The 21,312-nt window shown below is 27.4% G+C and overlaps 2 protein-coding genes across 3 annotated transcripts; one reads left to right on the forward strand and one right to left on the reverse strand.

Annotated features, from left to right (window-relative positions):
- The first annotated feature begins 797 nt into the window (after window positions 1–797).
- Window positions 798–8,380, forward strand: LOC135925428 (cytochrome b5-like). 2 transcript variants are annotated; one of them, XM_065460735.1, is made up of 6 exons: window positions 798–921; window positions 1,138–1,282; window positions 3,469–3,505; window positions 6,813–6,904; window positions 7,257–7,312; window positions 7,574–8,380. In XM_065460735.1, the coding sequence occupies exons 2-6, from the start codon at window positions 1,151–1,153 to the stop codon at window positions 7,683–7,685; spliced, it is 429 nt and encodes a 142-aa protein (XP_065316807.1). In that variant the 5' UTR covers window positions 798–921; window positions 1,138–1,150; the 3' UTR covers window positions 7,686–8,380. The 2 variants fall into 2 exon arrangements, with proteins under 2 accessions (XP_065316807.1, XP_065316808.1); XM_065460736.1 differs by lacking the exon at window positions 798–921 and adding an exon at window positions 990–1,055.
- Window positions 8,381–10,195: 1,815 nt separating this feature from the next.
- LOC135923833 (terminal nucleotidyltransferase 4B-like) lies at window positions 10,196–19,969 on the reverse strand. Its single transcript, XM_065458798.1, has 10 exons — window positions 19,779–19,969; window positions 16,249–16,372; window positions 15,512–15,558; window positions 13,841–13,961; window positions 13,564–13,659; window positions 13,131–13,271; window positions 12,329–12,446; window positions 10,871–11,023; window positions 10,647–10,776; window positions 10,196–10,357 (listed from the first exon to the last, which is right to left on the reverse strand). Exons 1-10 carry the CDS (start codon window positions 19,952–19,954, stop codon window positions 10,267–10,269), a joined length of 1,197 nt encoding a protein of 398 aa, XP_065314870.1. The 5' UTR covers window positions 19,955–19,969; the 3' UTR covers window positions 10,196–10,266.
- Window positions 19,970–21,312: the final 1,343 nt, after the last annotated feature.

The raw sequence follows: 21,312 nt of genomic DNA on the forward strand, positions 1-21,312 counted from the left end.
TTCACAATCTTAATTTTATAGATATTTAGTTTTGATCAGGTGTATTGCCGTTGTGACCGCAATGTACTCGTAGAAATACTTTCACTTAAAACCTCGGAATAAATTTTAAGACTCTTTTAAAGTAATTAACAATACCACAACACAGAAATATTTATATCTTTTGTTAACTCCATAATATTAATTAAAATTTATAACTTAAAATAAATAATAATAATCACAATATAAAAATATATTTAATATACACTAATAATAAGCGAATCATCGTTACTCGCTTTAATAAAAATTATAAATATTAAAATAGATTTTTAAAACAAAAACAAATATGCCAACTCAGGCTTATATTGCAGTTATAACTATATAATAAAATAAAAATAAAAATGTCAATTACGACTTCAAATTTATTTATATGTAAAATTAATCTCAATTTTTATTTACAACTAATCTAATTAAAATATTTTAAAAACAAAATAGTGCATGAGAAATTTACCAATTAAGTAATATAATATAACCACATAAAACCAGTTGGTACGTATTTATAACATTTCAGCTCTCTCATAAATGTATTTTTAAACAGTTCAAAAAATTATAGATATTTTTTTCCATTTCGTGATACGGTTCGGCTTACCGGAATAATTAGATTTCTTAAGCAATCCTCAGTTACCTTTATTTAATTTTAGTAGCCAGTTATTTAGTTTTGCTTAATTTAAAGAAATTGCGTTTTATGTTTTAAATCTAAAGTTTATTTTATTTATAATAAATTTATCAATGATTTTTTAAAAAAACTATTATAATGACAATTTTACGGTACGGTCTCTTAAAAATACCACATGATTAGTTATAAAAAAATAAATATCTATCAAACGAAATAAGACATATTAATATTTAGATACCCTGAACACAATATATTAACAATTTTATAAAGTAATTTATGATCTTACATTAAAATCTAGATATTTTACCTTTGTTAAATATATAAATGTTACTGATAGAAATAATTCATATTTTTATCTCTTTATGAATGTTGGATTAATACCACCACCTTAAATGTTTTAAAAGTATAAAAAAATACTCCCAATTCTAATTAAATTTCATCTATATGATGGCAACAAATATTGATATTATTTTAAATAATTACAGATATATTACTGGAATGGTTGATGTCAAAGAGGAAATAGCCCACAAATATTTTTCGCTCTCAGAAATAAATGAGCATAATACATATGATACATTATGGGTGCTCATTCATGATAAAGTTTATGATGTTACCAAGTTTAAAGATGAGGTAATGTACAAAATTTTAAAAAAATCATAAATTTTTTAAATAATTTATACAATAATATATTATAGTAGGTGATTGGGACTCAATAATATAATTTGATTCAGATTATCAAATATTGTCAATTTAAGAGTTTTAGGTTACAAATAATTTTCATTTAAAAAAAATATTCTCTAAATATTCAATGACAAAGAAAAATATATATCAGATTTCTTTGAAAGATAAATATATAATAATAGCCAATGAATATTCTTTTTACCTTTGCCAATTACAAATGTTTAAAAACAGGACTTGGCTAATATTTTCAAATATGTATACCTGGTTCAATATTATAATTATTTATGCTTATTTTATTTTTTAATTGTATAATATTTTTTATACATATTTTTCTGGTAAAAGAGTATAAACAGAACCAAAATTCAATTTATTCGTGATGTTTCAAAAATCAAATTATTTATAATGAGTAACCAAGGTTATATCATTTTTTTATCATATATTAATAGCAACTCATAAAGAATGTAGAAATATTTAACGAGTGTCATTCAGTCATAAACATTGCCCATATTTTGAATGTAATTATTAAACTTTTAAATAAAAAAAAACAAAATGCATTTAATTATTCTTGATGATGCACCATATATTGCCTTGGCCATGACCATGAAAAACATAGAATCTCAAAATGCTTCTTGTTTTTCCCACAGTTGACGAATTTTTTTTACATTGGTTTGAAGATAGATAGTAAATTAGTAATCAATCAAAATATTGGATTGGCTTGGTTAAAATTTTTTGGGTCAATGCAGGCAATTTTATTTAAGAAAATAAAGATATATTTAAATTCCTTTTTTTGGATGAAACACAGCCCCCAACAGGAGGGGAAGACAGGTGAACCCCCCCACCCCCCAGTCAAAAAATTCAAATGGGGGCAAAAATAATTTTCAAAAAATTACTGGTCATATCTCTCATCACATATATTCCAATAAACTTTTATTTATGAAAATTCGCAACAGAAATATATATATGCTAATAATTTATTCTATCAATTAATATTGATATCAAATTTTCCTTGACATTATATTTATCTACCATTTTAAAATTTGCCACCATAACCCTTTCACTTGCAAAACAAAAGTAAAATATTTCAAGTTGATTGAGACCAGGAATAGCTAAAAGCATCATCTAGGATTAAGGGTAATTGTTTTTTTTGGCTAAAGGCATGTCTAAAACGTGGTTGCTGATCCCAAGTTAGATGATATGGCAACATTCTATCAGTGATGTAAACCCTTCAACCCAAAAAATGGGGCTCGGGTCCCGGTTTCAGAGGTATAATTTAAAAAGGGGTTCGGTTTCAGGGTTTGGAGAACTTTAAAGAAATATTGAATAATGTGTTTCACCTCGCAAATCTGGCAATACGTATTTCAAGGAACGTAACCGCTCTTATTTTAAATTGATTTAAACATTTAATAGAAAAATTTAGTGTTGTTTAAACGGCTCGTTTAGGCAGAAAAAAAAGATCGCCTAAGCCTCGAAATTTCGGCTAATATGTTTCTAGAACCTTCGTGCCACGTGGCCACATATGAGCGAACTCTTCTGGCTTGCACAATTCTATTCTGGATAAGATATTGAGTTAGCCGTTTTATCAAAAAAAATCGACTCTCTAATCGAGCCATTTAACAAAACTTAACATTATACGTTCATATGAAATAAAATAAATTTTGCATTCAAGTATTTTTTTAAAGTATATCAATATGTATCTTAAAAGTATCGAAAACCGATACAGTTACTTTAAACAAAAATGTATCTACTTACAGATACCACATTTTTATATCTAGATACTTTAACAACTCTGCTAAGAAGAGTTGTATTTTATTTTGATTGTATGTTCTTTTGCCCCAAGATATTTTATTACACATTTCTATTTATAGTAATTTTAAAATTATCATTTATTAATAAAAAAAAAATTTTACTTTACAAAATGGGAGGAAGAAAAAAAAAATTGAAAATATGATCCCGCAAGGAAAATATGATTTTATACACATTTGAACCCTTATAACCTTTTTAAAAAGGGTTCGGGTTCGGCAAAAAAATAACGATAGTTTGGGTTCACCTTCCCGCTAAATTATGCCAATCACTCTATTTGTATAATTTTTTTTATCTATATTTTATTTATTTTTCAATATTATATAATAATAAAGCATCCCGGAGGTGAAGAGGTATTATTGGAATCAGCTGGTAAAAAAAATAATAAAATAAATACAAATAAAATAATTATTCATATTTATATCGCATATCTTTATAAAGTGACCGACCAGTTTATTACAATTTAATATTAACCATTGGGTTATATAAAAAAAAATACGGGTTTAAACCCCGAAAATTCGTCGACAAAAGAAATTACATTAAGTGAAAGTGTGTTTAGGCTTTTACGTGTTGTAATGAATGATTATCGAACTTAATTTTTTCTACTCATCATGCCAAAATAATATTATAAGCTTGAACATCTTTTTTTTTTCTTTCTTTCTTTCTTTCTTTCTTTCTTTCTTTCTTTCTTTCTTTCTTTCTTTCTTTCTTTCTTTCTTTCTTTCTTTCTTTCTTTCTTTCTTTCTTTCTTTCTTTCTTTCTTTCTTTCTTTCTTTCTTTCTTTCTTTCTTTCTTTCTTTCTTTCTTTCTTTCTTTCTTTCTTTCTTTCTTTCTTTCTTTCTTTCTCTCTTTCTTTCTTTCTCTCTCTCTTTCTTTCTTTCTTTCTTTCTTTCTTTCTTTCTTTCTTTCTTTCTTTCTTTCTTTCTTTCTTTCTTTCTTTCTTTCTTTCTTTCTTTCTTTCTTTCTTTCTTTCTTTCTTTCTTTCTTTCTTTCTTTCTTTATTCTCATTATATTTTGGATCGAGTTCTATTAAAAAAAATCATCAATGTTATAAAGATACAATTAAAAATATAATATCATTTTACAAAAGACAATGTCTTTATTTAATTTACTTAATTTATTTTTAAACTGACGGACTGGTTTATAAAAATTTAACCTTGAAACTCGTTCAGAGCCGCATTTTCTTTTATGGCATTGTTATATTTTAAATTGTAATCAAGGTGAATTGCTATTTTTTAACTGAAATCACTTATATATTATATATACGTTTATATTTTAGACCTTTTTATAAATTTTTTTTGGTAGAAATCAAATGCATTTTAGGAAAATAAAAATATCTAAAATACGATGATGGTATCAAATAGAATAACTATCTTTAAAACTCATTTATTTAAGTGATTTTTTTTAAAACTATTTATAACAAGATTTAAAAAAATATTTAATTTAATTAAATAGAATCCAAATATTAAAATTTAATATTTTTAAATGAACATAAAATAAAAAAAAATGTAGCTCGTAGCTATAATATCGAAAATAAAAATCAAGGAACGAGAATAGTTTATAGGGAATTTTAATTTTTTTACGGGTTCGGTTCGGATTTTTACTTTTGATTTTTTTTTTCTCACCAGGTTCTGAATTCTTATAATTTAAGTTATTCCTAATATGGCCGTAAATTTGGAAATCTATCTCGGGGCAGGTCTGCACCCCACCTGTTTTGAGCTTATGTCTTTATACAATTATATATGTTAGCGTCATTCTGTTATTTTTCCAACTTTAAACCATTTTTTTTTAACCCGAAAAAATTTATAAAAATTTGATTTTACCGGAAATGTATGCCGTCATGTTTTGAATTTACCCACCCTGTGAATTAAACACAATTTTTGGTCTGCGAACTCTTGAAACTTAATATAATTTAATATTAAATTTTTTCCATAAATTTTTTCAATATACATTATATATTACTCGAAAGGTTATAGGTTAAATTATCTATAATTTTCTATTTCTTTCTTTCTTTCTTTCTATGCTGTAATACATTTCCGGTAAAATCTAAATTTTAAATTTAAAAAAAAACGCGCTCAAAATGATTTGAAGTTGAAAAAAAGTAAAACATTGCCATAAAAAACACATTTACCCTAACATGTAGCATTGTTGGCTTAGAACTTGGCAATTCCCGAGAAACTTTGCCATTATCATTAAGTTCTCAATTGGACATATTCATAAGAAAACGAATATGTTCGATTTCGATTCTTAGAAAATGTAAAATTTTTGATTAGGGGAAAGACCGGGGTGTATGAGAGCCCTATAAAAGGACGACTATAAAATTAAAACTACCATTTGATAAATAGTATCTCATTTTATTTCACTTATTAAAAAAATTATAACTAAAGGATGCGCCTTTGAGCCGCTAATATTGATTATTTTTTATAAATATAAAAATTATATATATTATTTGCAACTACTTTATTGATAAAAATAAGCTATAACAATTTAAACAAATAAAGAATGTATTGAAATTGCAATGGAATCCATGTGTCCACCAATAAGATTTACTTGGGATCAAGACCCTTAAACATTTTCTATGCGTTTATTAGATAATTCTAATATAGTTTCTTTCACTTCTTACAAAATTTAAAATCTTGTTTTGTTTCATTAATCTCGATTTTATATCTTATTACTGTTGCAAAACCTAAGCTAGCTTTTCTCTCCACAAAGGCTAACAAGGACGTATTTTCTTTAAATTTATTGAATGATCTCAATCATTTTTGTTAGTTGTGTAGCTTCTGTCAAATATGACGATTTTTTTACCATATTCAAATATCAAATAAGCAGAAATAAATTTAAAAAATGACGCACAAAAAAGGCTCATATGAACCTCTAGAAAAGTATCCCTCCAAGACCCTCAATTTCATTAAAATTTAATTTTTATTGGTAGTTTAAAAATATTTTTTGTTAAAATAAAAGAATAATTTTATATGATTTAGGGCTTTAATCTTTTATATGATATATTTATTGGATAATTTAAAACCTTTATTATTTATTTTATTTTTTGATTAATTTCAGCATTTATTGAAGGGTATAAATCATATAATTGTGTTATAAAAATTATATATATTATCCGATAATGAAAAAAAAAATTATCGCATATGCATAATGAAGTTTATACACATATGGTTAAAAAAATTAACCATTAGAGTTGAGTACTCTAGAAGAAGAAAACTTCAATGCTCGCAAGAACTTCGGGCTCATAGTATCCCCGGTCTCAAACTAAAAAAAAATATTTCTGATCAAATCGAAAAATTTTCGATAGGTCTCAGTATAGCTTTCGAGGGCACGTAAAACCGGTATTAAACGGACCATGCCTACCCATTTGAAAATAAATGGTAATTAAAATGTTCCAAATGCCAAGATGAACGAGAATAATTTTATTTTAAAATAATGTAATTGAATTTCTTTAGTTTCCTGAAAATTAAACCCTTACCTCGTGAAACTATTGGTCACTTTATAAAGATCTAATTTCTACTTTATCCTCATTATAAAACATTACTAAATACTAAATGAACCTTGGAATGATATTAAGCTTGAAAGGGGCGAGTATGGTATAGTAAAAATGAGAATACTATTTTCAGCATTATATTATTCTATCTTATTATAACATGATTCTTATTGAAACATGATTAAGGGATGGACGCGACTGATAATTTTGAAGATGTCGGGCATTCGACTGACGCGCGCGAACTTATGAAGACTTATTGCATAGGAGAACTTAACCTGGTAAGCTTCCATTTATCTCATCGCATTATTATTATTTTTTTTTTACCTTATAAGTTTTATAAAAAGGATTTCCAAAAAATTGATATAATACGTTTTTTCATCATAAATAAATGATAATGTTCCATCTCGCACCAACTAAAAATCGTCTTAAAATATTATAATACGACTTTAATATTGTCGGGGATGGGTTGGAAATAAAGAGATTTAAAATAACCATCCTTACTTTAATTAAAATTATATATATTTTTTTCTGAAAATTTTTTTTAAAAAGAATATTATATTATTTGCATATTGGTTTCCACATAAACACGTATTTTTTATTTTTTAAAAAAGTTTATTTATGTTTAATCAGGAAGAGAGATGTAAAATAGGGAACATTCCTGGTAAAGACGTTAGCCTAGATACCAAGTAAAAATTTGACAATTTTAGGAATTTTTTTTTAGAACAGGTCATAAGTCGCTTTAAGATATAGCACTTATATTATAAATTTACAAATCACATGTAAAAAATCTTGATCAATTTAAATTTGATTTTCCTATCACCCATTTCTAGACAGACATTCATCAATTTTTATAGATTATTAATGTGTCTTTTTATGACGATAACCAAACCTATTTTTATTTTTGTATATTTATTTTAAATAACTAATTTTTAATATTTTAATTAAAGGAGCGTCGGCAACAATTTACCCATGATCATGATTGGAACGGCCATTGTTGGGGCATTGGTGGCCATCATATCATACTTTATTATATTCAAAGACAAAAGTCATCTTTCTTGAAGGAAAACAAAATACACGATAATAAAATTATAAAGAATTTAATAAAAAATAAACTAAACTATATTAAAAAACATTGGTATTTTTTATTTTAATTTAAACGACGATAAAAAAGGTAAATTTTTTTTAAAAAAAAATCCAACAAATGAGATTGAATCATTTTTGATTTGCGCGTCTAGATTGGTTAGTGTTGTTAAACTACCTAATTCGTTCTAACCAGTCTCCAAGTTGAGACTCAACTTAGAAGCCTAATTCAATTTTTTAGGCTAAAAGATTGATTAAGCTACAATAGAGATGGTTAAAGTTAGGAAATTTAACAGCACTACGATTGGTGATCTATTACCGTGTGAATTTATTACTTTTTGAATAGAAATAATTATGAAAAATTTTTAAAAAAGAAAAAGGGTTTTATAAATCTACGAAATAATATGTCTCGCAAAAGGAATTTTTTTTAAAATATTTTATAATAGTATTTATCTAAATTTATTTTATAAAGCATATAACACCTTATAATTAATTATGTGATTATATTTTTTAAGCAAAAAAAAAAACTCTTTTATTTACATTTTTCTAATTTGTCCAAAATTTGTTATCCGTCTTAAAAAAAAATTTTTTTTATACTCTTAATTTAGTGTTGTTAAAGGACTCGTTTTAAGCCTTATTTTTTAAAAAAATGGCTAACTCAATATTTTAGCCAGCTTCGAGATTTTTCTAATAGGTATCCAAACCCTTTGTTCCTTCTACAAACAAAATCTTCACAGTCTTGGGTAATATTATTCTGGATGGAATATTGAGTTAGCCGTTTTTAAAAAATCGGGATCAAAACGAGTCGTTTTATCACTACTCTTAAGAAAATAGTTTTGTATATTGTATTATCAAAAAAAAATATATAAATAATCGTGATCATAAATTCATGTCGCTAATTTACCTACTCCATCTTCCATTATTATTAATCTTATTGTGATTTTTTTTATTATTAAATGATTATGTAATTACACGTTAATTTAGATTGTGATAACTTTTGCAAATGTGATTTTATTATCGAACGCACAATAGTAAATGTAGGACAAATGCTACTGGTTTTTTTAAAGAATAAGAAAAAAAATTAAAATAAAAACCTCACAAACAATTCGCGCAAATTTATTTTGCATTTTTTTATTTATTCCAGGCTTACAAAAACCTTTACTTAGTTCTTTATGTAACAATAAAGAAAAAAACAAATTGGCAAATTTTAAACTTAAATTTCGCCCGAGAATATGGATATTCATCATAGATGCAATTAGATTTGTTGGTGGATATCAATCGTTATTAAAAAAAAATAATAATTTGTATTATTATGTTTGTCGTTTTATCATCTTTTATTAATGGGTAATAAGTGAAATATAAGTCTAAACTTTGTATTGATAATGTTGTTAAACGGCTAACTCAATATTTTAGTCAGAAAAATATTGCCGAACCCTCGAGATTTTGCTAATAGATGTCCAAACCTTTGTTCCTTCTATGAGCAAATTCTTCAGGCTTGCATAATAGTTTTCTGGATGAAATAATGAGTTAGCCGTATTTAAAAATCGGCTCAAAACGAGTCGTTTAACAACACTACCCCTCCTTATATAAAAACCAATTTTTAGTTCAAATTTTATACCTAAAATTATAAGAATTTTTTATTACTGTGTCTTTTTGGGATTTTTAAAGCATAAAAAATATCTCTCGCGATGAAACTCAATATTTATGATCTTCGAATATTTTTTTTTTAAAAAGCTCTTTATAAACGTTCAATAAGCTAAAGAATGGGGGGGGGCTGAGTTGTGAGTTGGAAATTAACGACACTTTCTAACTTATCGGTTCTCAAAATTTATAGGTAAATTTGTTTTTATAAATTTATGGCTCATTCAATGACATAATTCCTAAGACTGACGATGTATTCATAATAATGTATTCGTTCCATGCAAATCAGCTGGATTCGCCATTTTGGTAACCCGTAAATATTCTCATCTTAAAAACTACTATTAAATTGATAACTTGCTTTCTCATTATCTCGATGATCAGGCAATTCTTTGATAAAGTTTGCGTATATTGGCCTCCTCTCGTTTAAAATTTTGAATAATGATATGGGTAATGAAAATGGCGTCTCCAGCTGATTTACATTGATGTACACTTTTACTGAGGTATTATTATATGTCACTGGGCTATGGTTGGGACAATCTTTTTTTTCAAAAAAAATGATTTACGAGATAATTATGACTTTTTTGAGGGTATATTGGTTTAAATTAAAAAAGTATTGATCTATAACTAAAACCATGGAATGGGTGTTGTACAACTCTGATTTATTTTTAAATATTGGAATCATTTAATAATCATTTCGTATCACAAATTTTATTGTAATAACAGTCTATTTAAATAATATTTTATTTTTATAAAAAAAATCGAGATAAGATTTTTTAATTGTAAAATACGTATATTACTTATAAATTATTTTATATAAAAATGAATTATAATATCACAATATATATGAACTAATAAAAATTGGATAACTTCAAAAAAAAGCTTTATTTCCCGTAAATAAATAATTATTTGTTTTAAAAAACTAGATGTCATGATCGGATTTATAATTATTGTTGACCCATCTTCTGTAAGACTTCATTTCCTCCGGAATTTGGATAATTTGACCTAATATGCTAGATAATTAAAATAATTTCGATATCAGCAACAACAAAAAACGGCAATACTTGAAGTTAAAAAATTACAATGTGAATCAAAATTTAACAATCTTAAATAATATGATAAATTAATTTTCAAATAGTAACAGCATGAAAAAAAAACTAAATGTCATTAGTAACGGAATTCCTTGTGGGGTAATGTGATTACTAATTAGTTACTTTTTAAAAAAAAGAACGCACTTCTTTTCCCAGGCATTTTTAAAGTATTGAACTGACAAACTAAAAAATAAAACATTTTTATGAAAACCTATCACATGATTGTCGGGCATCTCGCGCGTAAAACGTCGGTAAGAGCGAACGGCTCAGAATTACGTAAGCCATCAGAAAGGCCCTATGAACCTTAGCGAACGCGTACGAACTTTTGGCAGTATCGTGTTCTTAAATGTATTTTTAAAAAAATTATCAAAATATTGAAGAAAGGGTTAAAATCAAGTTAAAAATGTGTGCCAAGTTATAATTATAAAATAAAACCTTCAATCAATGGATCTTGAATGCACAATAGGGAAGTTCTACCAGCCGAACTTTTATAAATGGCGAACTCCTGTTTGGGAAAATAGTAATAGCTTTGACGTATACTAGTTGAATAGTCAGCGTTATCTAAATTGCTGATATTTACCCTAATACCTAGGATTATTTATTTTTTAATTTTTTTCAAATTGTATAAAAAAACGATTCATTTATATCATGAACAGCATAAAAATGTTTAAAAAAAATCTGAAGATGATTAAAATAGCGTTAGGGAATTAGAGTCTAATAAAATTCGACGAAATCGAGCCGTTCAACAACATTCTAAACTGTCAAAATCGGTTCTTGAAAATTTTTAGATGTGAACTCCTAACAAATCGGTTCCCGTTTCTAAATATCGCTATAAATAGGAATCTCGCCTAATATCTCCTCCATTTTTAGCGGTTTATTTAATTTAAAAAGATGTTTACCTCCCTGGCATCTATAACTTTCAGCCACTAAATCCCTATAAATTATAATAGAAAGGGATGTGGTTCTTAAAACTATGATTGTATCACCTTTTGGATATGAACAATGGCATTGACTGGTAGTAGTGATGCATGCTATATCATTCCATTTTGAAAATAGTTTAGGTCAGGAAAAAAAATATTGACTAAGGCCTCGAGACTTCGTTAGAAAGATATCGAAACCTTTGTGTGCCATCTGCGAGCAAAATCTTCAGGGAGCTAACCCTTTTTTCTCAAAAATGGAAGCCATTTTAGCATCCACTAATTAACGTATCAAATTAATTATCCAGGGCTGGGTGCCGATATTAATGTATCGGATGATCGGGCCGATATATTTTTTTTTGTATCTTATGTACCATATATATATATATATTTACAAAAATTTATGAAAGGAAATGTAAAAATTGTGCATTATAATTTTTGTTCACATTTTTTAGCAACAAGAAGATTTAAAAAAATAAATATCTAACGTGTCGCATTCAAGTTAGTGTTGTTAAATGGCCCGATTTTGCCAAATTTTTTCTAAAAAAATGGATACTTCAAATTATTAATCTTGTTTTTTAGAGAATGGTAGAAGAAATGTTTGGGAATTTTTGTTGGCGAAATTTCGAAGCTTTTAGTTAATTAATATTTTGGGCTAAAATCATGATTTTAACCCTTTTTTAAAAAAGCGGGGTTAAATAGAAACTGTTTTAACATTACAGCATTCGCCTCCATAAACATTTTGCAAATATTTTTAAACGAAAGATCATTTAATTTTGGAGAATAAAGAAAAAAGGAAGTAAAAAAAAAATACAAATCATTCGTGAAGTTTAGTCGTTAATTTTTATTATACATTTGGTGCAGGGATAGATAGTATAATAAATATCGGATCGGAGTTTTAGGAATATCGGGAAATAATAGATCGGAAAAAATATAAAATTTTTTATATAAAAAAAAGAAAGAATTAATAAGGTACCTGCACCATGATAGTTAAAATGACGGCCAAACATTTCGAAAAATTCTATTAATAAGACGCCCAAATTTATTTGACTCACATCCTCGCGCGCCAAATCTTGTTGTAATCTTTGGTTGTTCTGCCATTTTTTTTTGTGTATTATTATTTTGCATAAATAAGAGGCTCATAGTCGATTGGTTATTTATTAAAATTTAAATCGTTACTTTGAGCGCGTTTTTTACAATTCTAAATTCTACCCGGAAATGTAATCCAGTATGTTTAGAATGCCTATCTTATGAATTGTAGAAGATAATTTTTTTTTTACAGATAACATTTGAGTCATTTATAATTTATATGTAAAATCAATGGAAAACCGAATATAACTGTCATGGAACCGAAAATGATGGTTAGAGGCAGAGTCGCAGAAATATAGGAAGTTTTGAGAAATTTTGACCTGTGAAATATGTGACCCGGTTTAATATATCTACTGCCGAAAACGGGTTCGAAGAGTGTAATAATGGGTGGTGCGTAAAAGGGGCACAGATTTGGAAACTAACTACTATATCTACTCCTACCTTATCCCTTTGCTTATCATCCTGACTAATTCGGATAACATGAACCGTTAATTAAATGAGCCTTGACAGTAATGTTAAATTCTTACCCAATAACAGACCCTAATCTATTACAATCGCACGTCTTCCGTAATGGTGTGGTGTAATTGCCCGCGTATTTGGGAATCGTTTTCAAGCGTTACATAACAACAATAAAAATATGAGACTTATTAAATATTATGATTCAAAAAAAAATTCACACACATACATACTTGTATAAAATTGAGGATCATGAGAATCAGGGAATAAGATGACAATCCACCGGTAAAAACTTCCTTGAGTTGTCTTTGAATCAAAAATTGTTTGAGAACCACGATAAGGGGTCTTAATATAGGATATTTTTCCGTAAATTCCTAGATCAGTCATAAACAAAATTTTTAATATATATGATGGTATTAAATAAACAACATAAATCCAACGTTCACTGCACGAAGGGTTTAAAATAATAGTTTTGGCGAAAATTTTGTTCTAGTCATCCCCCTCTACCAATGTATATCGTCCATTTATTCCTTAAATTTTCACGAGTTTGTTCAAAGAAGACTAAAGGGAATCAAAATTTAAAAAAATCCAGGAATACAAAAAAAAATGTTCTTTCAACGACTTATCATTATGTAACATGTGATGAACAGCTGATATTAATATTACGTTTATCAGATGGCAACTGGCTATCCCGTTCACCATATTGAAGCTTATGTCCACATTTAATCGAGTCTTTTTATCGGTAAATTTTACGATTGGAACCTAAAAACATTTTTTTTTTTAAATAAGTTGAGGAAAAAAAATAATGAATGTTTCATTATTCCACCCATTCCCCCCTTACTTGGTTCGGCATCTCCCAATTCCCTCATCTTTCTTTTCTTTCAAATTTTTATTTACCCGATATTAATAATAATTAGCATTAAAAAAATTTTTTTTTAATTACGGCAGCGTTATTGAGAACTTGAATGTCCTTGGTGTAAGAGAAATCGCATTTCAATATGATTTCTTTGAGAGTCCACAAGGGAAGAGCTTCCCATTTACCGATCAAAACTATATCTACATCGCTGAAAAAATTTTGTAATTTTTTTATTGGGGGGTTTAATTAAAAAATATAACAAGTATTCTAACCCATTTCTTGGGCATTTATAAGAAATATAATCGATGTTATAAAGTATCGTTTTTTAAGATAAATTTAGCGAGAAAAAGAGGGGGAGGAGGTAGGGTGGTAAATATGATAGCTTCTTATGATTAGTATTCGAGTCAGGAAAAGATCGAAAATCTTCTTTATCAAAATATTTCAATCTATTATTTATGAAAGGTACTATCAAAGCCAAGGCAAGACGGCCTAAAACCCAACGCGAAATTGTGCATAGAAATATCGGGCCGAGTATATTTAAAAAGTAACCCGATACTTAATTTATGTGAGAGGAAAATGGTAGTCAAAAGAGTTAACATAAAATTGGGCAAGGTTAATTGTATATAATAAAAAATTATAACGGATAAAAAACGATTGTTTATGCATCATTTTGTTTTTTTTTTATTACAAAATAAAAAAATTAAACCTTGCTTTTGTGATTTTAAGGTGGAAAAAACAGGAAAAAAACAATTCACGTTTTTTGTGGAGAAAAAACAGGAAAAAAACAATTTGCGTTTTTTATTTCATTTAACACAATAAAAAAAAAATTGCTAGCTTCAGATACAAATTCGTGTGCTGGGCAAAACAAAAATAAAATATGGAAGAATTCAAGAGACTATGAGCAATGATGGAGCGAATTGAGTAATTGAGTACGTACGTATGGGACTAATCATAAAAAATCGAATATCAGCTGTTTTTTTCAGGTACAATATGACATGAGACATTTATACGATGACAAATATTGCAGAAATCATAATATTTTACCCTGACCAAAACTAGAGTCGACGTTGCTGACCAACTCTGCCTCAAATAATTAGATAACGAAGAAGATCGAATCGACACGACCTTTGACAATATTCTAATATCTAGCTGAATTATTTTTTATCTATTAACTAAACTCTTCTATAATTTTACAATGCTAATAATTTCTATCTTCAATAATTTTCTATAATAATAGAGTAAAAAATATTGCAGGTAAAATAGACCTCTCCCCATCTATGTAATTTTAATGGATTATTTTGGCCTTGGTTGTGAAGGGTTATATATTATATTTAAAATTGAAAGGGTTTAAGACTATCCCATAGAGACAAAAGTAAATTATTTTTTTTTAAAAACTACAGTTTGATCTGTGAAATCAAAACGATACATCAGAATTCAAGTTAATTTTATGTTTTTTATTTTTTAAATGTTTTTTTAAATCAAGGATTCAGTAGATTTAATTGATATATCGGTATTTCTAAAATCCACGTGGATGCATCTGCTAATTTTTTTTTATAAAAAATAAATAATTAATTGAGATGAAAGGTTTCAAGTCTGAATTGGACTGTTATACATTCCTCAATTTATAACAAAAAACCATATGCTCAAGTTTGACAGAGTTAATTAAAGCAAAGCCATTAAAACTCCAACTTTAAAGGGTTTCATTAGTATAAATAATTTGAAAAATATGGTATAAATAATATAGTACAGTAAATTAACCTTGTAGGCAAATATAACCCTGTTTTAAAACTCCCAAAGACTTCGACCTAAAAATTGATTTTTATAAAAAAAATAAATATTTGTATCAGGTAGTGGTGTTGTACAACGGCTCGATCAAGATTTGTAGCTAGAATAATATTATGTAAAACCTGGAGATTTTACTCATAGATGTGAGAAAGTTTTGGAACCTCTGTTTGCCAACTGTCAGGGGGCTTAAAATAATATTTACTATGGTGAAAATCTTAATCGAGAGACCCAAATGTGGTCGTATACATTAAGAGTTAGCTAGTTTAGAAGATAAATATAGTTCATAATTATATATATGAAAACTGAGATTATTAGATATGCGAAAATAGTGTCCATCATAATACTCACAGAAAGAAAGAAAGAAGAAAGAAAGAAAGAAAGAAAGAAAGAAAGAAAGAAAGAAAGAAAGAAAGAAAGAAAGAAAGAAAGAAAGATAGCATGCTAGCTCGTTCTCTTGCTAGAAGCTAGAAGCAAGAATCTCTTCTCTTCTCTTCTCTTCTCTTCTCTTCTCTTCTCTTCTCTTCTCTTCTCTTCTCTTCTCTTCTCTTCTCCTCTCCTTTCTTTCTTTCAAAGAGAAGAGAAGCATTTGCAAGTTACTTAGTTTAGAACAAAAATATAAGCTCATAATTATTAATTAACTTCATAATTATATATGAAAACTGAGATTAATAGATATGTGGATGTAATTATGTATTCATCATATTACTCACTAAAGCATTTGGCCACACGTCGTTTATCATTGTTTTTATCCTGTTAACAAGATCAACCCTCATCGTGTACTCAATGGTTGACGGTTTTAAGTAAGTATAGGCATCTAATATTTCCTCGTGTAATCTATTTCAATTATTTATATATTTTTATTGAAAAATAATATTAAAATAATTTTAAACATATTGTTTTAAATTATTTAAAAGGATAAAAAAAAAATTGTAGAAAAAGAAAAGAAAAGAAAAATTTTTGTCCCCTTTAAAAAGGAATGAAAATTTAAATTTTAAAAAATATATAATATTTATATGTACTGCATAAGAGTGGCACACAAATTGAGCGTTTACGTTTTGCCGTTATTTTTTTTTTTTAAAAAAAAGGTAACGCGTCCCTTGTTTAAATTGAGGCTGTCTTTTTATATTAATATTGGTCGATTCAAAATTTAAAACAAGTTCTATAAAAAAGGGATTTTGTGTTTGAAAATTATATTATCGTCTGCCTTCTTATTTAATTTCTAAATATTCCTTTTTTTTAGGATGGATATAAGTAAGTTATTTATATCACACATTACAGGGCGAAGAATTTTAAAAAAAGCAATGAAAAAAACAAACCCATTTTCGTGTTTTTTTTTAAATGGTTGCTAACGCCAGACGATAATTTTACCAATTTGCATGAGGCCATTTGAAATGCATTATTTGCGCATGCAACGCAGCCTTTGAAACGCTCAATTTGTGCGCACTGTAAGGAATAATTGGATCATCTAGGTTCCATGTGTTGAATTTTTTATTTTATGAGCCAAATTTTTTATAAAAATCAAAATGGATGAGTATAAAACATCCATTTATGTAAGTTGCGATTAGTGAGAATATAAATTGCCATGTTGTTTTTTAAGTCTTTGCTTAGAGTAAACATTACTGGTAAAGTCTTTGCTTAGAGTAAACATTACTGGTAAAATTGGTTAGGAAACCAGTAGGCCTATGGTTACCAGCTCTAGCTTAGTGAAAAATTGATTTTTTTATGCATTTTGAATATGGCAAATTAAAAAAATGTAGTTGATTTTTTTGGCAGCAATTATTTTATTCAATATTTCACTTGTAAATATCTTTTGTAATAAAATTTGGTTTTTTCAAATATTTATAGAAATAGTGGCATAAAAATGATATAAATTGTATTGTGAACATACAATTGCTTTTATAGATTACGATTCCATGAATAATCGATATCTTCATTTGTCCATTGACTAATGATTAAAGAAAAGATTCCTTAAAAGTTAGGTAGCATTATGAGCTGGTATAGCAAAAATGAAACCTGCCATATTTATCAGTTAACTATGTTGTTCAAGGATTGGAATATTGAGAAATGTTTGACCCTTTTTTGGTGAAGTGGAAGTTTTACATATTTAACACAACTTATTTTATTGTAAAATTGGTGACTCATTTATAGGAACATTTTTATTTTCAAGAAAATCTATAGACTTTGGTAAATCTGACCACTTATGAGTAGTGTTTGCAACGGTCCGGTCCAAACTTTTTTTCTAAAATGGAACCGGACCGATGGACCGTTAAGTCAAATGAGACCGGACCGTGGGACAATCGGTCCGGTCCGGTCTCACCTAAAAAAATTTTTTTTATAAAGCTACAAAAGTTTTATTCTGCATTTAAATTTATTAAAAATGAATAGTTAAACTACCCTGTTAATATTTCAATTATATCATCAATTCATTTTTATTATATTATACACAAATGCCTAATCAAAGAAGAATATAAAAAGTAAACTATGAATATTGAATTTAATGAAACGGAAGAATATAAAGAGTAAACGATGAATTAGATATTATAAAGTGTTAGGCATTAAATAATCATATTTTAATATGTTCATGTACACACACATTAACTATAAAGCAATTTATAGTAAACTTTTATATTCTTTAATCGGTCTTTGGTCGGACCGGACCGGACCGTGTTGTTAGACGGGACCGTCCCATAGGACCGAAAAGTCTAATAAGACCGGACTGGACCGGACCGTTGCAAACAATACTTATGAGCATTTATCCATCAATTGTAAGCATTCCAATTCTTCTAGAGGTTCTGACTAGAGATCAAAATATTCAAAGATACTTTAAATTTTTATTGCATCTACTTGAATATTTTGTTCATTTATAAATATATATTTTTTAAAATATGTAACAACAGCAGCAGAATTTGTTAGAAAATTTTCTTATTGCAGATAAATATAACAAAAAATAGTGTTTATAAATTTTAAAATAGAGATATTTGAATACATGGAGCATACAACGATATATTATTTTTACATTTGCATAGTTTCTTTTATTATTTATTTAGATGTTGGCACAATTAAGAGTCTCGTAGTGAGTTGCCCTAACTTCAGCACTAGCTTATTATGTTTATGTCATTTTTATTTATATTATTCTAAAGGTATATTAGGTGACACAACTTGCAATAATAAACATTATAACTGGGGTATATGATATCACTTTTTGGAGGCCAATCAATATTAAATTGATATCGGCCAATAACCAATTATATCATATCTGATTTTGTAATATGTAAACAAACATCATTTTAATTTTTAATGCATACATCTAGTGTTGCAAAATCATTCTATAAGAGTCAATTTTTAAAAATGGCTCACTCATTATTTTATAGAGAAAAATATTATGCAACAGCTCCAAATCATTTAAGTTCCAATGGTCAGGCTGAGTGGTTGCATTGGTGAAATTGTGTTTGAAAAAGGAAAAGTATGGTGATGATGAAAGATAATTCGTGATAGTTAGTTGATTTTTTAAAATAGAAAATCTTGATGTTTTTAGGACATATGTTCAAAAATAGGTGGTATATGAAAATCAATATAGGAAGAAATTTTTATTAGCTAAAAATTATATTTACAAAAAAAGGTAATTTTCTGAAAGGAGGTTTTCCTCTGGCTCCTTCCCCGTTGGTTATGCCTCTCAGAAACCTTTATGAGCTTGAATTATTTGATAAGACCCAGGCTAGCAGTCGTAAAAAACTTATAGGAAAAGGCTTGGCCCATAATTAATATTAATAAATTTCCCAAATCCATAAAAAGTATCAAAAATTTTGCTCAAGCACAAAACAAGCCTATATCCAAAAATTTAATTTCTTGCATTCAATGAAAATAAACAATATTCAAAAAAATTTTAATCCCCAGCCTGGCTCATAAATTTTTCAAACACCAAGCCCACTAGATAATATAGTTTTAGGTCCATACCCAACCCATGAAGGTCCTTGGTGATTGTGCTGAATTTATAGTCCCAAATTAAAGATTAACCCAAGGCCCAGGGAGAAGTGGTCAGATTATTTGGTCTTAAACCATCATCAGCTGAAAATTAAAATGTTCTAAAATATTAGGAATAAAAGACTTTATAATGACTTATTAATTTTTTGATTGAAGAATGTTGATCCCAGCCTTGACTTTATAAAAACATAATGATATTCATATTTGTAGTAAAATATTAATATTCCTTTCTTTCTTTCTAAATATTTAATATATATACCTAATGATGGGCTCTTGAGAATAAATGTTCCTAAGTTGCATCCATGGCAAAGTTTGAGAATATTTTTGAATTTTATGTGAATTGTATGATGTATTTGGTGAATTATATTTATCTTTATATTTAGGCTTTTGGTAATTATTACCATTTGATAAGGATTTATATTTAGGTAGACTCATTTTTAGTTCAATGTTTGAAAATATAATGAGTCTATAGAAAAATATAATAATTGACATTCATCATATAACTGTAGTAAATTACTATATTTTTTCTTGATTTTAAATGATGTGCCACTTCTTTTATTAATATATATGAAAAATTTTAAATTTAAAAACAGATTATCCTAGAATATATTTCACCAGACGCTTAACCAAGGAAAGGAGGGGGTAAATCCACTTACCCAACAAATTTGTCGGTTCTCGTAAATTTCTTTTTAGGCCTATAGAAATTTATCCCCTATACCCCTCCCCCAACTCTCCTTTGCCCAAAAAATGCATACCAGGGGCAGCGTCTACATAATAGGATTTTCACGGGATGTAAAATCATTTTCATCACCCTTCTAAAAAAATAATACACCTTTTAATTATAATAGTTTTCTCTTTATAAATTATAAAAAGAATGATTTACATAAATATTTCTACTGAAATTTAATATAATCAAAGGCCTACAATAAGTGGACCTAAAGATCTCAATTTTATGGGGAAAAAAACTACCTAATATTGATTTCTCCTCTCCCTCCTTATAAAAATCTTGGTATGCCTATGTTTTACAATAATTAAAAAATAATAATAATAACAAAGAAATAAAATATTTGATTGGTCCCATATTTGTAAAAATTTATTGATGATAAGGTAATGACGTCGATCTAAGATGTCACTAGTTATAATCTCATAGGCAGCGTCCAAATAATAGGATTTTCACGGAATGTAAAATCCCCTTCATCACCCCTCTAAAAAAAATAACTGCACCTTTTAATTATAATGGTATTCCATAAATTTTAAAAAGTATAATTTAACATGAATATTAGTTTGCTGAGATATTTAAAAGTATAGCAGAAAGTTTTATTAGAAAAATAATATTTATTATTTTAGGCAATATATAGATTTAGTCGATGTTTACCCATATCAATTTATTATTAAGCTTATAATAAAAGTATTAATTTTTACAGAAATATATTTTGCCTTATTTGATCTAAAGATTTAATAGATATCTCCCAGTTATTTAATTTTATTCTAGCCGACACCCCATAAAGGCCTACCTCCTAATCCTCCAAAAAAATTGGAAGCAAACTGTTCCTACCCCTCCCACTTATGCAAAAGCTGGTCAGATGTTTCTAAAATATTTTGGCCTTTATTTGACCTAAATTTTTTAAAATGACCATTTTTGGTATAAAAAAATATTCAAAATTTACAGGGGCTCTTAAACAGGAAGCTCAACCCCTGCGTGGATACATAGTAACGTTACTGTTGACGATATCATCAACTAAAATCCAATTTGTTTTTTATTTAAAAAACTGCGGGAGTGAAATATGTTTAAA

Source organism: Gordionus sp. m RMFG-2023, chromosome 2, assembly GCF_954871325.1.
Source record: "Gordionus sp. m RMFG-2023 chromosome 2, tfGorSpeb1-WG-v2, whole genome shotgun sequence".
NCBI classification, from domain to species: Eukaryota; Metazoa; Nematomorpha; class Gordioida; order Chordodea; family Parachordodidae; genus Gordionus; species Gordionus sp. m RMFG-2023.

Bases quoted from the DNA above. Each gene is read 5' to 3' on its own strand.
- LOC135925428 (XM_065460735.1), top strand. From the start codon at position 1,151: ATGGTTGATGTCAAAGAGGAAATAGCCCACAAATATTTTTCGCTCTCA. The intron at 1,283-3,468 runs GTAATGTACAAA...ATAATAATAAAG, and splicing joins TTACCAAGTTTAAAGATGAG to CATCCCGGAGGTGAAGAGGT. The intron at 7,313-7,573 runs GTAAAAATTTGA...TTTTAATTAAAG, and splicing joins GACGTTAGCCTAGATACCAA to GAGCGTCGGCAACAATTTAC.
- LOC135923833 (XM_065458798.1), bottom strand. From the start codon at position 19,954: ATGAGTCTACCTAAATATAAATCCTTATCAAATGGTAATAATTACCAA. The intron at 16,373-19,778 runs GTATATATATTA...TAATTGAAATAG, and splicing joins TCTCAAGAGCCCATCATTAG to ATTACACGAGGAAATATTAG. The intron at 10,777-10,870 runs GTTTTATTTTAT...AATACATTTAAG, and splicing joins TCAAGATCCATTGATTGAAG to AACACGATACTGCCAAAAGT.